We start from the raw sequence: 21,901 nt of genomic DNA, 5'->3' as shown, positions 1-21,901 counted from the left end.
TGGACATTCACAATATTGGTTTGCCTCATGGCATTCGCTTTCAATGAATATGGGAGCAGTTTTGGCATACAACTCCTTGGCCTCGTAGCAGGACCCTTAATTTGCCCTTTTCAGTGGTTACCCCCTCCTCTTTTTGTGGCATTACCCCTGCTGCACAGGGTTAGTTTGGGTGGCGGTTAGGGGTTTCATTCTTCTTTGTTGGTATCTTGATATTGAAAGTTATTTGTTTTTTTTTCCTGCTTGTTTTATTTATTTATAAACACAAACCAGGACTCAAAAGCCACCTACTGCGAGTAAGTGTAATAATAAACAGTTATTTCACCCGTATGTGATCAATAATTTTTATGTGTAGAGTACCCTCAGATATAAACCACCGTGACTGCAGTCAATAATGCTGCTACAACGTGGCATAGCAACGTGGCGGATCCAGGGGAAGGCAATTGCTAATTGTTTCAGCAAGGCAACACAGTTCTGCCGGAGAGGCAAGAACTCACGAGATAAGTGAACAGTTTTTTTCACCTAGTATATGTAATCTTTTAAACAAATGTATAAGTGATTTTATAGCACTGTGGTGATTGGGATGCAAAAAAATATGAGCAGAGGTTGCTCTTTACCCAAAAAAATATAGTAAGAGTTACCCAATGAAAGAAGTGCTATGCCACGTTGTAGCAGCATTATTGACTGCAGTCACGGTGGTTTATATCTGAGGGTACTCTACACATAAAAATTATTGATCACATACGGGTGAAATAACTGTTTATTATTACACTTACTCGCAGTAGGTGGCTTTTGAGTCCTGGTTTGTGTTTATTAGCAGTTGAATGTTACCAGAGACATTGATATTGTGAACTCGTTTTCTGTTTTATTTATTTATAGCATTTATACCCCGCTCTTTCCCGCTCAATAGCAGGTTCAGTGCGTCTTACAATGTATGGGTACAAGGTATCACAGAGATAACAACGTATGTTGTTTTCATCTTTTCATAATGATGATATTAAAATGTTTTAAATATAAATGACTTTAGAATGTAGAATGGCAGCTAACACACTCAAGTAGGTACTTGAAAATTGCCTCAGTATATTCACTCATAAAAGTAGTTCTTGGGGGAGGAGAAGCGACCTTAGGCTATAGGCGGTGTAAAAGTTTTTAAAAAATAAATACATGGATGGTATGGAATAGCATCAGTTCTCCTGTGAGCTCCTGTGGAGGAGTAGCCTAGTGGTTAGTGCAGCAGGCTTTGGTTCTGGGGAACTGGGCTTGATTCCCACTGCAGCTCCTTGTGGCTCTAGGCAAGTAACTTAACCCTCCATTGCCCCAGGTACAAGATAAGTGCCTGTATATAATATGTAGACCACTTTGTAACCACAGAAAGACGGTATATCAAGTCCCATTCCCTTTCAATAAATTTGAGCTGAGGTTTGTGCTCCTCAACAATTTTTGGATGTGGGCAAGCAGATGAGGACACACCAGAGGTAGGGGCTTATGCATCAAAATGCTACCCCCCACAACTTCTGGAATTGGGTGGCTGAAAAATCCTGCCCTGCCACTCCCTTTTAAGTTTTGTTTGCTGTTAGGCAGAGAAATGCTTTTCCTGCAACATCACTATGTGGAACCCCTGGTGCCTAAAGGATTGCAAGATAGGAGAAGCAACTTATTGGTGAAGGTCTGCCTGTCCTATCAAGCTTCAATTAATGTTAATTTTAAATAATATCATCTCATTATTCATATGTTTATTTATTTATTGCATTTGTATCTCACATTTTCCTACCTCTTTGCAGGCTCAATGTGGCTTACAATACATCATGAATAGTGGAAATATAAAGTATACATTTTGTACATTTAGTATATGTTCAATTTGGCAGGTCCAGTAAACCCCCCCCCCCCCCCCCCCCACTAATCCATATAGAAAGAAAACTAGATCAACATAATCCAGCTACAACACAACCAGCCCTGGCATAAAAAATTAAACATGATCTCTTCCTTACTGCCATTTTTAATTTTGAGAACATCACAACAGTACCCCAGTTCCCCCTACCTCTTCTCTCCCATGCACTTATACAACCAGACTCCCTTAAACAACTCATGCACCCCGTCACACCTATCTTCTCCGTCATAGGAGCCATAGGTGAAGTGCTTTCTTGGTTTACCTCTTTTCTTTCTCATTGTTCTTTTCAGATCATTACCCCACTTCTATCTGTCTGAGGAGAGAACTCCACTGTGGTGTCCCCCAGGGGTCAATTCTTGTCCCTCTTTTGTTCAACCTGGTTCTTCTGTCCACTGGCAGCTCTTATCCAATCTTTCAGGATCCAGCTTATTTCTATGTGGATGACATTCTTCTCATCTATCTAACTGATTTAGTCTCTTTCTCAGTTTTTCCTCTCCAGGCCTGCTTGGACTCTGTTGTGAATTGGCTATCTGAGCATCAACTTGTCCTCAACACTGATAAGACTATGGCCTGCTGGGTTTCTGGTTCTGTAACCCCTCCCTCCTCCCCTCTCTCCCTCTTCGGAACATCAATTTCTCTAGTTTTACAATTTTGCTATCTGGGGGTAATCCTTGATCCATCTCTTTAATTTTTACCATATATTTTACACATCTAAAATCTGCTTTTTTTTTTTTTTTTTAACCTTCCATCAGTTATGGACTATCTGTCATATTTTTGACCATGACAATTTCCACTCACTTTCTTTCATTTTTCATGTCACGTGTTGATTAATGTAACATCATTTACTCAGGTTTACCTAACTCCGCTTTCAAAAAACTTCAAACTGTACAGAACACGGCTATAAGACTGCTGTGCCACATCCACTGTACCGATCACACAACCCCCTTACTAAGGCAACATCATTGGCTATCCGTGGAGTACATGATCTCTTACAAAATTTGCACTGTTGACATTTTTTTAGGTTAAATATATTTTATTAAACATATGCAGAACAAACAAGGAAGAAGAATAACAGCAGTGTCACTCCTACAGCAGAACAGCAACAAAACATGCAAGAAACATCAAAACGCTATATGTGAGAGAGCGCTTTCCTTAATTAAGAACCATAGTAAAGTTTACAATTTATTCCTCTCCCTTTACCCCCAGTGGAATAGACTTGGACTCTTATAGCCTCCTCCAGCAGATAAACGAAACAAGACAGAAAAAAACAAATTCCCATCCCCTCCCTACCCCCCCCCCCCCAACCCATCCCCCCCAAATCTCTTGCCCCCTTTCTATAATAACTGTAGAGGTGTGTACTAGGGATATAAAAGAGAAAACAGGCACAGGCCCACAAGCATTAGCATTGCAACTTATTAACAATAGTACTTGAACTGTTGACATTTAAGGCTTTCAGGATAGGTGTCCCCGATTACCTCTCTCGTCTCACTACCCCCTACTTACCTGCCAGGGTCCTCCACTCTTTAAATGATCACTGCTTAGTACTGCCAAGCCCTAAATTTGCCCATTTAGAAACAACAAGACACCACACCTTTTTCCTTCCCCCCTCCCCCTATCTAGAATAATCTCCCCCTCTCCCGTCGTCTCTCAAAAGCTTCAAAGCTAAAAGCTCATAATGGACATTATATAACCTTTCCTCTCCTTGTTCCCCATCATCCCTGAAACACGTGCATCAACCACAATATCACCTGTTTATGTTTCTCTTCCAGACTAGGCGAATGTAACTTGAATCGACCACAATATCACCTTGTATTTGTTTCTCTACCGGACTTGGCAAATGCCTTTACGGTACTATGTAAGCCACATTGAGCCTGCAAATTGGTGGGAAAATGTGGGATACAAATGCAATAAATAAATAAATAAATAAAAATTTGAATGCCTGTCTATTCAGGCAGGCCTTTGGAGAATAGTTGACCACAGTGTAGGGTCAATATATATTTTGTATTTTTTTTCTCTATATGTTTCTGCTCTTCCTTGAGTGATTGTGTCTCTTTTCTATCATTAAATGGAGTTCCTTTTTCTTTTCTATTATATTTTTAGCTTTGTACACCGCTCTGCTAGGCCTTGGCAGCTAGAGAGGTTTAGCAAGTACCAATAAACTATAAACTTTTCAAAATGATTAGGGGTTCTCAACTCAGCAGCCAGTCTTTAGGGAACCACCTAGTTATAAGTGTCAGAAACACATATATATGTCCTTTTATAGAATGCCAACTATCAGAAAAGTATGTTGCTCATGAGTGGAACTTGCAAATATGCACATAAATGATAGAATTCTATAATTTATGTGTGTTCTTGCTAACATATAGGTGTGATCATTTATACATTTATAAATGCAGGTGTATTTTCTGCCACTTGTGCTAGTATTCGGGGCTGGTGGTTGGGAGGTGGGGATAGTACTGGGCTGACTTATACAATCTGTGCCCTGAAAATGACAGATACAAATCAAGGTAAGGTATACACAAAAAGTAGCACGTATGAGTTTATCTTGTTGGGCAGACTGGATGGACCGTGCAGGTCTTTTTCTGCCGTCATCTACTATGTTACTATTCAGTAAAGAAAGGTAAGTGCTTGCTTAGTTTTCTTCCTACAGTAAGCTTGAAATAGGTGCCTGCTTTACCCTCTTCTGTGAAACACCCTTTCTATAGAGTTACCCTAATTATTTGGAAGGATATAGGGGTGAGGCACCACTATAGCAATATCCCTTTTTTCATGGTGCCCTGCACACTTCAAAAGCTAGTCTTGAGTGGAATTAGGAGTTTATCAACAGATCAGTACTAGGAGCGAGAAAGGAAGCCAGAGCTCAGGCGCTAAGCCAGAAGTGAAACTAAACCAAGAAACACATAAGTTCGAAGGCATTGTACACCTTGCTCCCTTCCAAATTCCACCAGTCCCTTCTGTCACCTCTTACCACTGCTTCCATACTATTTTTTGGGCTGAAGCAGCATAAGAAGCCCACTTGGTCCATCCCCATTGTCTCCCATTGGATGTAATGAGGGGATGAATATTTTATTTTTGTGAAAAAAGGAAATGACATTCCTCACCATTCCTCTTTCAATTTGAGTCCAATTACAGGTCCTCCATTACATAGTTGCTAAAGAGGAGCAATTTTAAAGAGATTTTTGAGACCATGGTATCATCACATAAGCCACTGCTCCCTTCAGTAAATTAACTTATTTATCCTGATAACTGTAGGGCTGAAGGAGAAGGGCAAAATGCTATCTATTCCCCATCCTTGTCCCAGCCCAATTAGCAAAGGAATCTTTACTAAACATAAATAATTTCCAACCATTGTTTCTACAGTTTTCCATCCTCTGTCTCTGCTTATTCTTGGTTGTCTTTTATGCTTCCTCTCTACCTTCACGTTCACACTTTTTAAATAATTATTTTCCAGTCTGCCTTTCATTCTTTCATTTCTCTTTCCTCCATGTGTTTGTTTCTTCATAGCCTATGTCTCTAACTCTCTTCTATCTCACTCCTCATACCACCTTTTTCTCAGCTTCATCTTTCTTTTCTCTATCATTACCTCTCCTCTCATCTTTCTCTCAGCCTCTTTTCCCAGTCTCACACAGCTACTCTTCATTTCTTCTAGCTCCTCTTCTCTCTGCAGCTTGTGTTCCCTCTGCCTGTTCTTCCTCTCTCCCAGATTGTTTCCTCTTCCCAGCTTCCTTCTCCATCACAAGCCCATGCTCTCTCCCTGTGTTCCTGTCATCCTAAGAGCTTGTATTCCTCACATAACACCATTCCCAGGCCATGTTCCTATCACCCAGTCTCTCTTCCCTTTGCAGCCACATTGTCTTTCCCCACCAGTAACTACTTTCAGTTCTCCTTCACCCCTTCTCAGCCCTCTCCATTTCCCTTTTCATAACTCTCTCCGTATTACCCAACCTCTCTTCAGTTATAGCCACTTTCTTTCTCTTTCAGCCCTTCACAGCAGAGTTATTTCCCCCGTCAGTAAATCCTTTCTAGCCCTGTTTTTACCTTAATTGCTAAATATATGACTTTGGCAACACATGTAAACTTACCATGCCAATAAAGTTATTTGACTCCGTGTTCTTTCTTTTCTCAGTGTCTATCTACTTCTCTTCCACTCCCTATTGGCAGCTGTGGACAGGAACTGCTTCTATCCTAGGCTACTTTCTTTCCCTGCAGGCCATCAGTCAGGCGCAAACAGCTAATAGACCTCTCTCTTCCTTCTGTAGACCATTGGTCAGACAGGCTAGCCAACAGGCTGCAGTAGGAGTGGCTGGGATAGAGATTAGAGAACCATTTACTGCCTTTGCCTGCTGCATTACAGCATGGAACTTTCTGCTCCAAATTTAATAAAGCATATTGTAGCATATTGGGGGTGCTTTTTAACATATTTATAAATGATCTAGAGATGGGAATAACTAGTGAGGTAATTGAATAACTTTGTGTCATCAGCAAATTTGTTAAATTGCAAGTGGACAATGAAAAATTGCAAGAGAACCTTACAAGACTGGGAGAGAGGTCATCCAAATGGCAGATGACATTTAATGCGAACAAGTGCAAAATGATGCATGTGAGAGAGGAACTCAAGGTTCCACATTAGGACTCACTGCCCATGAAAAGGAGTTAGGTGTCATCACTGATATTTTGAAACCCTCTGCTCAGTGTGCTAAGACAGCTAAGAAAGCAAATAGAATGTTAGGAATTATTAGGAAAGGAACGGAAAACAAAAATGAGAATGTTATAATGCTATTGTTTCCTCCATGGTGTGTGTAGTTCTGGTCCCTGCATCTAAAAAAAGATATAGCAGAATTAGAAAAGGTACAGAGAAGGGCGAGGAAAATGATATAAGGGATGGGACAACTTCCCTATGAGGAAGGGCTAAAGCAGCTAGGGCTCTTCAGCTTGTAGAAGAGTTAGCTGAGGGAAGATATGATAGAGGTCTATAAAATACTGAGTGGAGTGGAACTGATAGCGGTGAATAACTGGTTTACTCTTTCCAAAAATACTAGGACTAGGGGGCATGCAATGAAGCTACTAAGTAATAAATTTAAAAGAAACCGAAGAAAATATTTCTTCACTCAATGTGTAATTAAACTCTGGAATTTATTTTGCCAGAGAAAGTGGTAAAAGCAGTTAGCCTAGCAGGAGTTTAAAAAGGTCTGGATAGTTTCCTAAATAAAAAGTCAATAAGCCATTATTAAGATGGACTTGGGAAAATTTGCTGCTTATTTCTAGGATAAGCAGCATAAAATCTATTTTACTGTTTTGGAATTTTTCCAGGTGTTTGTGACATAGATTGGCCCTTGTTGGAAACAGGATACTGGGCCTGATGGATATTTGGTCTGTCCTATTATGGCAACACTTACGTTCATATGTTCTCTTGAAAATGAAGTACCCTGAGTTTGGGTGCCTATGGCTCTGATTCAATCCTGCTTGTACCTGTAACAGTTGTTTGCTGTAGACAGTGTGATTAATCAAGCACAGAATCCCGCTCACTTCACCGAGAGCTGATTCCGTGCTTTAAACTGAGGGGGCTGCTATGTGCAAGAGGGGCCACACATACTCGGATTTTGTTAGTTTTGAGCTTTGGGAGAGCTGTTCCATCCTGGTACAGTGTGAGGATGTCATTTTATTTATTTATAAAAAGTTCTAGCCCCTATCGTTTACAATTCTGAGTGGAGTACAAAAAAATTGTACTTGTGTACTTGATTAATCCTGCAGTCTATGAAAAGTACTTGTTACGGTTAAGCAGCTTTGCCTTTCCCGTGTATAAAACAAGTTTTACATGTGGGAAATGCTATATAAAATTACCCCCTATAATGGACCATTTGTGCTCATTGGAGCTACTGTCTAGTCAAGACAAACAGAGTGAATCCCTTTTCACAGGCAAGGGTGTTTACATTTTTCACAGGCATCTCCTCACTCCCTCAAAAAAACCTCTTTTTGTTAGAGAAAATATTTGATGCCTTAGATTCATTGTCTTCAGGATTTGCTGAGTTGGTGAAAAGCGGAGAGTGGAAGTCTACATTATTGCTGATAACTGGTTTCTTTGTTAGTGGTTCTGGTTATTTCTAGCTAAGCTCATCTACACAGTTGAATACACACAGCTGTGTGCTGCTTTTTTTTTTTCATATCTCAAACACTACACATTTTCTCACTTTTGATGATAATGTCAATCGCAGCATGCACATTTATACACAACTGCACATTCTATCTTCAACGGGGATCATCAGATTACTTTGATCACCATTAGCATCTGGGGAACTCCCCAGTATTCCATCGGTGACACTCTGTTCTTCATTGATCAACCCGAATATACTATTCAATATTTTTTTTACTATTTATTTTCTTTTTTCATGATTTTGTATCCAAATCTGCTTATATATGTTAAATCCCACATTGTATCCCACATTTTCCCACCTATTTGCAGGCTCAATACTACCTTGTGCCTGTGAAATATTTACCTGATAGTGTCTGCTTTTAGCTCATTAAGATCAAAACCCCTAAATGAAAATACTCAAAATCAGATATCATCACTTTTTTGTCTTTCAGATATCAACTGACCCTCAGATAACTATCTCCTCGACGTAACCTGGATTTTTTGGGGTGAAACCATGACATCCCAACCGCTATATACGCAGGTACAGCTTACGAATAGCCATTCTTCTAACTTAAAATAGTTATGAAAGAGCACCCAGTGACTTATTAAAGTAGTATAGTTACCAAGTTAGTCCACTTCAAAAAGTTTAATAAATAAAAGAATATAAGGTGACACCTTTTAATTGGATTAACATAGTCATTCTGTCCTGACCTAAGGAAGGGGATTTTTAACTCCCCAAAGCTGAAAAAGTGCATTTATTTAGTCCAGTGAAAAGGTACAACTTTTTTTTATTTTTTTTCATTTTTGTTTTGCTTTTATTTAGTAACCAATAGTTACACAATCAGCTCTTTGTATTTAGAAGTGTGGCCTTGGTCAGTGATGGAATTCAAGAGTCGCTTAGTATTAACCCAAGAATCCTGCTCTTTTTGGACTTACGCTGGTTTAGTGCAGGCATGAGGGCAGCACCCCATCCCAATTATTGTCAGTGTTAATGTTGAGTTGGTCCCATCACTCTGTTTTCAGTGTCTTCCTTACTGCCCTCTTCTCAGCTAAAAAGGTAAACTATACCTCTGGGCCATTCCCACCTTTTGGCCTTATGTGGCGTCATGCCTAGAGGGGGCAGTCGGGTTTCTGTTGTGTATAATCTCTCCACACAGAGGCACACTTGCTTTATAGGGAGTTAAGATCTGAGAGACAAGGAGATCATTCCGAATGTGAATTAGAGCAGTTTGGCTTTTAGGATATCCACAATGAATATGCACAAGATAGACTTGCATGCACTACTTCCTTGATATGCAAATCTACCTCATGCATATTCATTGTGGATATCCTGATCATATTAGCCAAGATTTTCAATAAATCGTACATAAAACCAAAACAGACAATAGGCAAGACAGTGAACTATCAGCAACCGGGACGACCTGTGGAACCGTGAGTATACACCGGCTCTTAGTAATGGAGATCGATGCTATACCTAACATAGAAGCAGGGAAAAGTACGGCTGCATGAACAGCCTTCCAATCCAACCAAAGAGACATATAGTAGTGTTGAAAATATTTATTGGTGAATATCAATAAATATGCAAGCAGACTAGACATGGACTTGTGTTTTGGTGCCCATTGCCTGGAGTCATATATTTATATTTTAAACTTGCAAAATAAGGGCCCTGTTTACTAAGTCACACTATAGGTGCACTAGCATTTTTATCATAAAGGTGTTCAACTTCTTATTCTGTATATGGGATTTCTAGTATAGGCGGCAACATGATTTCCGAGATAGTTATGATAGGTGCTCTATATATGTGTCTAACTTTATATTCCATTTTTGGTTTTTTTAAAACAAGTTTTCTTAAAATAAGTTTTTTTATATGCATGGTTAATCATTCTGATATTTAACATTTTATATGATGTTTCTCTTCTTTATTATATTTATGTACATTTTATTTATGTTTTTATTTATTTATTACTTTGTTTATAGACTCCTGATGTAGGCCGGTTGGCTGAAACACAACGTTGTCGAGTCATTGTTTATGTGATATTGTTTTATTATCATTTATTTGTAAGTGAACCACTTGCCATGTGGCCATTTCCCAAGGGAACCCTTACCTCCACCTATTTAGGATGTGGTAAGGGCTCCTGCACTAATGCGGGGGGGGGGGGGGGGGGGGGGGCTGCCTGATTACTGCCGGATAAGCCACTGGCACTAAAAAAAATAAAAAGTGTTTTTTTCAGCACAGGAAATAGCACACATTGGGGGCAAGCACTACCTACGGGCTTCTGTAGTAGCCTGGTGGTAGTGCCAGATTGGCACATGGCAAAGCAGTAGTACAGATACTGCCATTTTGTAAAAGGGGCCCTAAAAGATCAGATTTAAACATTGACTGTTCAGGATGACATTAATTGTGTTGGAAACTCTAACTTTTGGGTAGTGTTCTTTAAAATTTCACATCTCAGTAACGCTAAATTGAATTTCTAAGAAACCACACAGCATTGTTTGAAATAGATGTTACTTTTTACATGTAAAAGTTTAATTAATTTGGTGCAGGTTTGCGGTTGTTATTGCAAAGTGTTTAGGGGGCTCACTTTTTTCCGGACACTGTGTGTGTGTGTATGTGTGTGTGTATATACACACACACACACTGAATTAATTAAAATGTATATATGTATTCACACAACATCTGAGGAACATTCTTTAAAAAGTAAATAAATAAAACACCAACCATGTATGTACATGCCATAAATATATAAAGTATGTGAAAAAGTAGGGACAAACAGTTTGAACAAAAGGTACATGCAAAAGTATAAATATGCAATCAGCATGCAATACAAACAGATACATATCAGTCAATAATATTGGATAGAATTATAAACAACCCACTATAAAAAGCTATCTCAGGCAATGTGCATTTTAGAAAGGGAAGAAAATAAAAAAGAAATCAGGGGACTAAAATAAGAGGAAGAAACTAACCTTGAGCAAAACTTGCTTTATCACGGTGTGTCAAAACAAGCACCACAAAGGTGTAAACGCAGCAAAACTGTCCTGTCAGTGGCCTAAATAAATAAGTAGTAGTTAGAAAAAAATGTAATACAAAGCTGCTGAGCCAAGACGAAATGTAACCAGCTTCAAGAAATACAAAAGCATCAGCTCATCAAAGCTACAATGTAGCTGCCTAAAAAATAAAATCCTTACAGGCTTTCAATACAAAAGGAAGATTATGAGACAACTAGGAAAAAATACCCGTTTCTGAGCGGAATGAAACGGGCGCTAGCAAGGGGCCCCCTCCCTCCGTCCCTCGAAGCTACTTGCCTTGTTCGCTGTGGGCCATTTCGGCCCTCGAGTGTCAATAGCTCCGCCCTCGACGTCATGACGTTTTGACGCGAGGGCGGTGCAGACACTCCAGGGCACACCGGATATCTCGGGCGCCTCAACTTCCGTGGAGGCTTCAGAACGTTGGGGTTGCCTTTTATATATATAGATTACCATCAATAAACCATGCTAAGATATAAATTAAATATAAAAACATCCGTGCAAATGAATGTGAAGGACATTAATCCAAAGTCATGCTTTATGAGAAGTCCCTGCTTCAAAAGAAATATGCAGGTTAATTAAAAAAAAGCACATTCCTAAATGCAGCAAACTTGTAAACTCTGCATAAGAGGACGGTTAGATAAATAACCAAATTGTGTGCGCATTGCCAAAAATCCTGCTAGGGGAGGGGGAGGGGATACCAGAAGGTGAAAAGACGTAGTTTTCTAAGGTTTATGGCTCAGATGAAAGTTTTTAATTCTGGTGTTGTAGCCTTCAGCCTCTGCACCATTCTGGTAAGATGTCTAGGAGGAGGATGTTTTGTTATTTATTTATTACTGTCAGTTTTAGATCTTTTAAAATCTTATAAAATCGGTCTATTGAGAGCCGTCATCATTTTTTAGTCTTACGATTGTACATGGCCCAGCCCACCACAGTTCTTATTATTTGGACTTTAGCTGTACAAGAGTGCTAGTCCGACTTTATTCACATATATTTTATTTCCTTTATATTAGTATTTTCTACTTTGCGTCTATAAGTTTAGCATTCATTGTAAACAGTAGCCTATATTAAGTACAGTAGATAACGCCTACAAGAAACATTTACTCTTATAATTCGTCCTTCAAATGTGGACAGTCCGTAATCTCTCTATATAAAAGGCAACACCAACGTTCTATGAAGCCTCCAGCCGGAAGTGTGAAGGGGGCGAGATATCCGGTTTCCCTATGAGTGTCTGCCCCGCCCTCTCTGTAACACAGTCAGTGAAGGAAAACAGCAGAGCATGAAATCAAATCGCTGGCTCTGTAACAGTGAAGGACTCAGAGGGGGGATGGGAGAGAGGCCAGAGGGCAGGGACACACACACTCCCACATGCACACAGAAGAAAACATTGCTAGCCCCCGTTTCATTTGCATCAGAAACGGGGCTTTTTTACTAGTATGTTATATTCCGTAGGAGCAATTGACTGCACAGTGTTTTTTGGCAATGCGCACACAATTTGGTTATTTATCTAACGGTCCTCTTATGCAGAGTTTACAAGCTTGCCACATTTAGGCATATGTTTTTTTTATTAACCTGCATATTTCTTTTTAAGCAGGGACTTCTCATAAAGCATGATTTTGGTTTAATGTCCTTCACATTTGTTTGCACGGATGTTTTTATATTTAATGTATATCTTAGCATGGTTTATTGATGGTAATTGTCTCATAATCTTCCTTTTTGTATTGAAAGCGTGTAAGGATTTTATGTTTTAGCCAGCTACATTGTAGCTTTGATGGGCTGATACATTTGTGTTTCTTGAGGCTGGTTACATTTCATATTGGCTCAGCAGCTTTGTATTACATTTTTTCTCATTACTACTTATTTATTTAGGCCCATGACAGGACAGTTTTGCTGTCTTTACACCCTTGTGGTGCTTGTTTTGACACACTGTGATTAAGCAAGCTCTGCTCAAGGTTAGTTTCTTCCTCTTTTCTTTTCTTTCCCATGGTTTCTTTTATTTTTTTTTTCCTTTCTTTCCCTTTCCTTTTTTATAGTGGTTTGTTAATTGTTCTATCCATTATTATCGATTTATATGTACCTGTTTGATGATGATGTGTGTGTGTGTGTGTATATGTATATATATATATATATATATATATATATATATATATTACAGTGCACTCCATTGAAGTGCACGTCAGATAAGCGCACATTCTCTGTTTTAACTGCATGCCGTACTTCGGTCCCGTTTTAGGCGCCATCAATTTCTATGGGGACAAACTTCGGTTTAGCGCACCACTGATAAGTGCAAGATTCGCTTATTTGCATGGTTTAAGACCGCTCCTCTGCAGGAAAGACTCCGCATAAGCGTGCACATGGAATATGGAAGCCGATTGGCGCGTGACAACCAACGAGATTTCAAATTTACCGCCCCTTTAACTGCCACAGGCAGAATAAGTGAAAGAATGTTGTTAGAGTGTACACTGGAGTCGTCGTCGCACAACTGTAAGACTTTAACACTGGCTAAATGAATAGAAGTTCTTAAAAAAAATTAGAAATAAACAAAGTCAAGCATCTATTGCTAAAGAATATGGTGTCAATCCCAGTCAAATTTCACGTATCTTGAAGCAGAAAGACCAGCTTCTGGAAGACTGGCAAAACAATACAAATACACAACAGAAACAAAAACGGGCGGGAAAAGCTGAGGAGGTAGAAGATGCGCTTCTTTGGTTTTCTTGAGTCAGGAGCAGACAGTTTCCTGTCAGTGGTCCACTTCTTATGGAGAAAGCTAATCAGCTAGCTGAAAGTCTTGGACTAACTGAATTCAAAGCCACTGTTGGATGGTTGGAAAGATGGAAGGAGAGGAACAACATAAAATTCAAGAAACAGCATAGTGAAAAACAAGACGCTGATGACTTTGGTGCTGAAAATTGGGTTGTTTCAGTTCTTCCTACCATCTTGAACGAGTTTGCACCTCATGACATTTTCAATGCTGACGAAAACGGTCTCTACTGGCGAGCGATTCCTGATGGAACACTTGCATTCAAACAAGCCGAAACTACAGGAGGTAAAACATCGAAGGACCGACTGATGATCCTCCTTTGCTGCAATATGGATGGGAGTGAGAAGTTGGAACCACTCGTCATTGGAAAGAGCAAACAGCCCCGTTGCTTCAAGAATGTTAAGCAACTCATCCTCCCCGTCTCATCTGCCCGCAACCTCGGAGTCATCTTCGACACCTCCCTCTTCTTCTCTGCGCATATCCAGCAGATAGCCAAGACCTGTCGCTTCTTCCTCTATAACATTAGCAAATTTCGCCCTTTCCTCTCTGAGCACACCACCCAAACTCTCATCCACTCTCTCATTACCTCTCGCCTTGACTACTGCAACCTACTCCTCACTGGCCTCCCACTTAGCCATCTATCCCCCCTTCAGTCCGTTCAGAACTCTGCTGCATGTCTTATCTTCCGCCTGGACCGATATACTCATATCACCCCTCTCCTCAAGTCACTGCACTGGCTTCCGATTAGGTACCGCATACAGTTCAAGCTTCTCCTACTAACCTACAAATGCACTCGATCTGCAGCCCCTCCCTACCTCTCTACCCTCATCTCCCCCTACGTTCCTACCCGTAACCTCTGCTCTCAAGACAAATCCCTCCTTTCAGTACCCTTCTCCACCACCGCCAACTCCAGGCTCCGCCCTTTCTGCCTCGCCTCACTCCATGCTTGGAATAAACTCCCTGAGCCCATTCGCCAGGGCCCCTCCCTGCCTATCTTCAAATCCTTGCTCAAAGCCCACCTCTTCAGTGTCACCTTCAGCACCTAACCACCATACCTCTATTCAGGAAATCTAGACTGCCCCAACTTGACATTTCGTCCTTTAGATTGTAAGCTCCTTTGAGCAGGGACTGTCCTTCTTTGTTAAACTGTACAGCGCTGCGTAACCCTAGTAGTGCTCTAGAAATGTTAAGTAGTGTTAAGTAGTAGTAGTAACTTCCTGTGTCATACGAGGCTAACGCAAATTCATGGATGACTGGGGAAATTTGGAAGCAGTGGCTAAAGAAGTTAGACACTAGAATGCGGGCACAAAAGCGTCAGATTTTGTTGCTTTGTGATAATTGTGCTGCATACATTGATGATGTCAGGCTGTCTAACACCAAGGTGGTCTTCCTGCCACCAAACACTACCTCTCTGATCCAACCTATGGATCAGGGCATAATAGCCAATTAAAAAAAACATTATCAGGCTCTTGTGCTATGTCGTCTGATGAGCATTATGGATGACCAGACTGGCAAGGATAAACGTGCTGTTGAACTGGCTCGTAATCTATCACTGTTGGATTCCCTACATATGCAGAAAGAAGCCTGGAATCATGTTACACAGGCAACCATTGTGAACTGCTACAAGCGGGCAAGCTTTTTTTAGGAATGTGGAGAGGGACGAAACAGATGTAGCTGTTGCAAACGTGTCCGATGAACAGGCTATTGACATCCCAACCGGTGTTACTGAAGAGGAGTTTCATCACTATGTAGCTGTTGATTACGATCTACAAACAGCTGACAGCACTGATGTCCAGATATGTGCCTACACGCAGGCAACAGCTGATGATGAAACAGATGTTGAAATGAGCAGCGAGGCACATGCTGACTAAATTCAACAACCTCCTGTCACTTTTGCAAGAGCACTGGAGAGTCTCAACACCGTGCGGGCCTATCTGGAGGCCACTGGATGTCAGTACTATGACAGTTTTTACCGTCTGGCAGACATAGTCTATGGAACTCTCAGACACAAGAGTGTACAGAGGACTATGACTGAATACTTCAAGTAAGCCTAATGTCAGTTAACGGAGACTGTATACTGTACGTATAATAAACAGTACTGTACATATGTTTATCAGATGTCAAGCTTCTTTGGGTCACAACGGTTAAGTGCACGCTCCGGTTAACTGCATGTATTTCTTTGGTCCCAGACCCTTGCACTTAAGCGGATCGCACTGTTTGTGTTATATATATATATATATATATATATATATATATATATATATATATATTTATTTATTTTTTAAAACATTTATTTTGTATGTTTAAACGTAGATACATGACTCTTGAGGCAGGCACTGTGCGCTGAAACACGTGTCTGTGTCGAGTCTTCTTGCATATTTACTGATATTCACCAATAAAATATTTTCAGTACTACTATACGTCGCTTTGGTTGGATTGGAAGGCTGTTCATGCATCCCTACTTGTTCATTGGATTTCACATGTAGAGTTAGTTTTTCCTTTTTTTTCCTGTGCATTTGTGTATTGTTTCTACACATATGTATGCAGCTGAGGCTAGCAGATCCATCTCTCATGTTAGGATCATGCTCTGCTGCTGCTCAGGGAATTTAAGGTCACCCTTCCACTTAGCAAAAGCTGAACTTGGCTCAGATGTGGATTGATTTATCTTCCCCTCTCCCCATCACAGCTGAAGGAGTCGGAGGAAGTAGAGGAACAAGTTTTATGGTTTACCCAGCATCATGTGTCCGCCCGGAGGGTGAGTGACTTCACAGGTGGGGAAAGGAGCTGTGTCAGGTTTTTTTTGTTAGTAATGTAGAGTAGTCTGCGAGAGGTGCACAGAAGGGCAGAGGGAATGAGGAAGGATATGCTGCTGTTATTTAACACATAGACACATATATATATATATATATATATATATATACACTAGCCGTTGAGCCCGTTAAAACGGCCTAGTTGGTCGCCGCTGCCCCCTCCACCTGAGGTCGCTGCTGGCCCCTCCCCCCCGAGTCGCTGCCGCCACCCCTCCACCTGGCCCGTCTCTTCGCTATTCAACTTACATCTCCGCAGCAGGCAGATCAGCTGAGCTCCTGTCGGCCTTCCTTCTCTGCCTGTGCCCCGCCCTTGTGTGACGTAACGTCGGCGAGGGTGGGACACAGGCAGGGAAGGAAGGTCAACAGCAGCTCAGCTGATCTGCCTGCTGCAGGGTTGAATAGTGAAGAGATGGGCTGGGTGGAGGGGTGGCGGCGGCGTCTCCGGGGGGGGGGGGGTACCAGTGGCGGCGACCTCGGCGGTTCCCTCCCCTTCGCGCAGTTTCCCTCTCTGTCCTGCCCCCCATCACATATTGATGCGGGGGCGGGACAGAGAGGGAAGTCTCTACTGCGCATTTGCGAGTGAGTACGGTCACTCGTCGTTTATATGTTTGATATATATATATATATATATATATATATATATATATATATATATATATATATTTATTTATTTATTTATTTTCTTTCAGAATAGGTTGGGGCTACCTCATCCATGCCCAATGTGGCATCACATGTGGAGAATTAGTAACAAGTGGGAATGGGAAGTTAGTCCACTCTTCCCCAAAAAGCTTAATATGCATTATAAATTGATTTGGTTTATTTATTTACCTGATGAGTTTAAAACAAACGCTCGAATCAACACATTTTTATTGTTGCATCTATTTTTTGTTTTATGTATTACTATTTTAATAATTATCATGTGTTTTTTGTAAGCCGCTGTGAAAGTTTTGGTGGCATATATTAAAAATAAAATTGAAGCATCTATTCTGTAAGTCCATAAAGGAGGAGGGCTATTAAGTGTGACTGGTATTGTGGTCTGTTAATATCACTCAAGGTTATAGGAACATGGCTGTCACTTGCCTCTATCTCCATGTCTTGTATTTTACCAAGGGAACAGATGTCAACATCATTTAAATCTGTAAAACGTTCCTTTACAGCATGAAGAGCACCAAAGTGGGAGGGGATGGGCTTCTGTCATGTTCTGTGCCCCTTCTCCCCCTTGTTGATAACCTGCTGTTCCTCTCACTGCTGACTGTCTCTCTCTCTCTCTCCCCCCACCAGTATTACCGGTGTGCACTCCTCATCGCTTTACTGGTCACCATGCTTTTCTGTGCCATGCTCTTCCAGCTCCTGATTTTCCCCTTTCTTCTTGTGACTCCTATGGCAATGCCAGAAGTTATTCCAAATCAGGACAACAAATGTGATGATCCCTGCAGGTATGTATATAGAAGTCCTAGGAGGTGCTGAACTAAGGCTTGCTGACCCATCCTGGTTTTATCCCCATTGCGTGGCATGGACTTCCAGGTCCTGCATTGCTATAGGAAATTAGAATTAGTCCTGGAGCATTCTGCAGACGAGAGACACCCTAACAGAAGATACACGTGTTTTTTTTCTAGGTGGGTGCTGGTTGAGAGTATTCCTGAGGGTATGATTTATAACGAGAGCATCACCAGTAACCCCTCCATCTACCAGGCATGGCTGAACCTCATCAGGAGTGCCAACAGCAGCATGGACATCGCCTCTTTCTACTGGACCTTGACCAATGAGGATACGGAAACATCTGAGCCCACTGCCTCTCAGGTAATTACTTTCACCAGCCCTTTAAAACACTGAATTGTTGAGGGAGGAACTGTTCTATTCTCATGTGTTGCCGTATGTGGGACCCAAGTTTTTATTCCTGAGCATGGTGTCTACTTCTCAGCCTGAAAGATGATGTGAAGGAAAGATATCTCTGTCGTTGCACGCTAATGATGCCCGTTGGCCAGGCTTGGCAGTTGCATGTTAGATTTTGGAGGAACCTGAAGTCTGTGAACTGTTATTGTGATGGATAAAGGGAAAGGGTATAAAATGGGAAAGAAGGAAACCCTGGGTAATTTTAAATAAAGATCCCCAACATTTTGTAGCCTAGTGAAGGCTGATTCTGATTGAGCAGAAAGCCTAGAGTAGAAAGAGAAACTGTACCCCCTAATTTTGTATAGTGCATCACAAAGTTAGGTGTCAATTAGGTACCTAACTTTAGGCACTCAAATAGAAGTTAGGTGCCTAACACCACTTAGGTTCTATTCTATAAGTTAGCACCAAAGTGTTTTACTTTAACTACAAAGGGGGCATGATGTAGGCAGGGCATGGGTAGATCACATACTTAGGCATCAAATTTATAGAATACTGTAAGTTGTGCCTAGGGGTCAACATCTAGGTGCTCACGTTTACACCTAACTTTTACATGGTGTTTTTTTGTGTTTTGTTTTTTGTTACATTTGTACCCCGCACTTTCCAACTCATGGCAGGCTCAATGCGGCTTACATATTGTATACAGGTACTTATTTGTACCTGGGACAATGGAGGATTAAGTGACTTGCCCAGAGTCACAAGGAGCTGCCTGTGCCTGAAGTGTGAATCAAACTCAGTTCCTCAGTTTCCCAGGACCAAAGTCCACCACCCTAACCACTAGGCCACTCCTCCACTTTAATGCCAACTTAGGCTCTATTCCAGCGTTTTTCAACCGGTGTGCCACGGCTGCTTCCCAGGAGTGCCGTGGAGAACCCATGAGGATCACCTCTACAGAGATATCCTGCATCTTCCAACTGCACCTCCCCCCCCCTGCCCGAACTGGCATCTTTTACCCATACTCCCCCTCCACCGAGGTCCGCCAACTTTTTATTCAATTCCTCCTCCCTCAACTGTCTTCCAACCTTCTCGTTCATTACCAGCAGTGTCAGCGATCAAGACAGGCTGATCCTGGAAGCTTTCTTTCTGCAGCTCTCACCTCCTCCGATGCAACTTCCTGTCCCCGCATAGGGTGGAGGTTCAGAAAAAAGCTTCAGGAAGCAGCCTGCCTGGATCGCAGATGCTGCTGACACTGAATGAGAAGGCTGGAAGAGGGTCAGGGAGAGGAGGAAAGGCATACAAATAGTTGTTGGACATTGGGGGAGGGGGCATGGGTGGAAGATGCTGGTTCTTGGGGGGGGCAGGTGTGAGTGGAAGATGCCAATTCTCTTGGGTGGAGCACGCAAGTGGAAGATGCCAGTTCTGGGGGGGCACGGGCGTGGGTGGAATATGCTTGTTCAGGAAGGGGTGCGGGTGGAAGATGCCAGTTCTGGGGGGGAGGGGCACTGGTGTGGGAGGAAAGTGCCGGGAAGGGGAGAGGGCAAGGATGGAAGATGCTGGCTTTGGGGGGGGGGGGGGGGGCTTGCGTGTGGAAGATGCCTTAACTTAAGGGGGGGAGGAGAAAAGCGTTGCCCATCAGCTGAGCAGTACAGGTGGGCAGGGAAACACAGATGCTTGACATTGAGGCAAGGAGAGAGAAAGATGCTGGGGAGGGGGAGGTGACCTGGAGATAAGAAAGAGATTGGGTAAAGTAGTGAGAGAGTGGGAGATAGGCTGGAGTAATTGAAGGAAGGGAGAGAGAGAGAGGGGCGCAGATGCTGGGAGGGAGGGGAGGCAGATGAGCAGAAGGAAGAATGGGAAAGTCGCTGGACCCAAAGATGGAAAGAAAAATCATGAGAGATGCCTGCCCTTTGATGAGGGGAAAGAGCTGGGCAGTAGAAGGGGGAGGGGTGGGGATAAATTGGGCAGGTGCTAGAGAGGACAGGATGCAGAGGGAACATGAGAGAGAAGAGACGTCAAATGGACTGGAAACCCTGGAAAGAGAAGAAGATGGGACTCAGGGCTAAGGAATCAGACTAGAAGATGACTGAGAATTGTAATTCCCGTCCTATGGCCTTTAGGAGGGGAAAAACACTTCAGCCTTAGAGAAATTCTCCTTGCTTGGAGAAAAACTCCTTGGCTGGTATGAGAAGGGACAATCAGACATAGTTTAGGCGCAACCAAGTACAATCTTTATTGGTATTTCTCTAAGTCAGTACAAAAGTGATTGATCCCTCTGGAGCAGTAGTGTCACACAGCCAAGCAAGATGCTAAGGCTGAACAACAAGGCTGCTCAATATGGCTTTCTCATTCTGTACTTTTATACTGTGATAAGTTTCATTTCTTCTAAAACTTGTAATTCCTCTTATTCTTACTTTTGTACCTAAAAAGGAATTTCCTATTCCTGTTTTCTTCATTATACAAAAAAGGTTATTTCCTTTATTTTTACCAGCCTCTCCAGCTTCTATTCACATGCACACTACGTGCTCATTGGCCAATTCCCTTACCCCATACACGTGATCCCAGCATACAACTTGCTTTAGCATGAAACACCTGGCTGCTTGTTCTCTAAACACATATTTGTGGAGGAACATCTCCTTCTTTGTAGGGTCCTCAGTCTCCCTCACCATCAAGGTTATATCAATTTTTGTCTGCCATATATGGGCTGCATAGCTTCAGTTCCTCATGTGTTTCTCCTTGTCATGTGATTTACCAGAAGTGCATACCAATATTTGCTGTTTACTAAGAAATAAAGCTCATGCACTCAATGTAAAGGCAGTAGGGAGAAACGAAACTTATGCTGATGACAGCAGATCTGAGTGCTTACATGTCAAGCATAGGGAGGAATATACAGAATCGAGAATTGAGTTGAGGAGTGTTTGGGGTGGGGGGGGACTATGGATGGGAGAGATGGAGAGAGACTTTTGAGGGGATAGTGAGGATCTGGCATTTAGTAGTAAGAGTGAGGGTGTGTTGATGGGTTGGGAAAATGAGTGAGTGGATGAAATGGGTGGAGATGAACTGTGGAGTGAAGGCTGAGACACATAAATGACCTGGTAGACTGGAGAGAGGATGAGAGGCATTGAAAAGGGATGGGGGTCCTGAGGAGGGGTTTTAGAGGAAGGGGATGATGGGTCTCTGAAAGGGTTGAGTGGGGGTGGAAATGGGGTTAAAAAAGGTGGTGAAAGAGAGGCAATATGAGTGGGGTAGAGAGTAAGAGATTAAAAGCATAGCGTGGCGGCAAGAGAAAAGCAGAGAGACAGGGAGGGAGCTGGGACTGATGAGGGGATGAGATGCAGTGCAGGGTAGGTGAGGGTTGAGAGGGAATGTACAGAAGATATTGAGCAGACTGGATGGACTGTTCAGGTCTTTATCTGCCGTCATCCACTATGTTTCTACGACATGGAGAACTAGGCGGAGAA

At 41.9% G+C, this 21,901-nt stretch overlaps 1 protein-coding gene across 2 annotated transcripts in view; it reads left to right on the top strand.

Moving 5' to 3' along the window:
* Positions 1-21,901, top strand: part of PLD3 (phospholipase D family member 3) — a 41,819-nt gene that overhangs the window by 2,390 nt on the left and 17,528 nt on the right. For both annotated transcript variants that reach the window (XM_030217812.1, XM_030217810.1), the window contains exons 2-5: positions 8,468-8,556; positions 16,490-16,558; positions 17,895-18,049; positions 18,230-18,413. In XM_030217812.1, the coding sequence (XP_030073672.1) occupies positions 8,530-8,556; positions 16,490-16,558; positions 17,895-18,049; positions 18,230-18,413 (435 nt within the window). In that variant the 5' untranslated portion in view covers positions 8,468-8,529. The remainder of the gene's footprint in view (positions 1-8,467; positions 8,557-16,489; positions 16,559-17,894; positions 18,050-18,229; positions 18,414-21,901) is intronic.

This window comes from Microcaecilia unicolor, chromosome 11, assembly GCF_901765095.1.
Source record: "Microcaecilia unicolor chromosome 11, aMicUni1.1, whole genome shotgun sequence".
Classification (NCBI taxonomy): Eukaryota; Metazoa; Chordata; class Amphibia; order Gymnophiona; family Siphonopidae; genus Microcaecilia; species Microcaecilia unicolor.
Note: the sequence above shows the minus strand (reverse complement) of the source record. Positions and strands in the feature narration are given on the sequence as shown.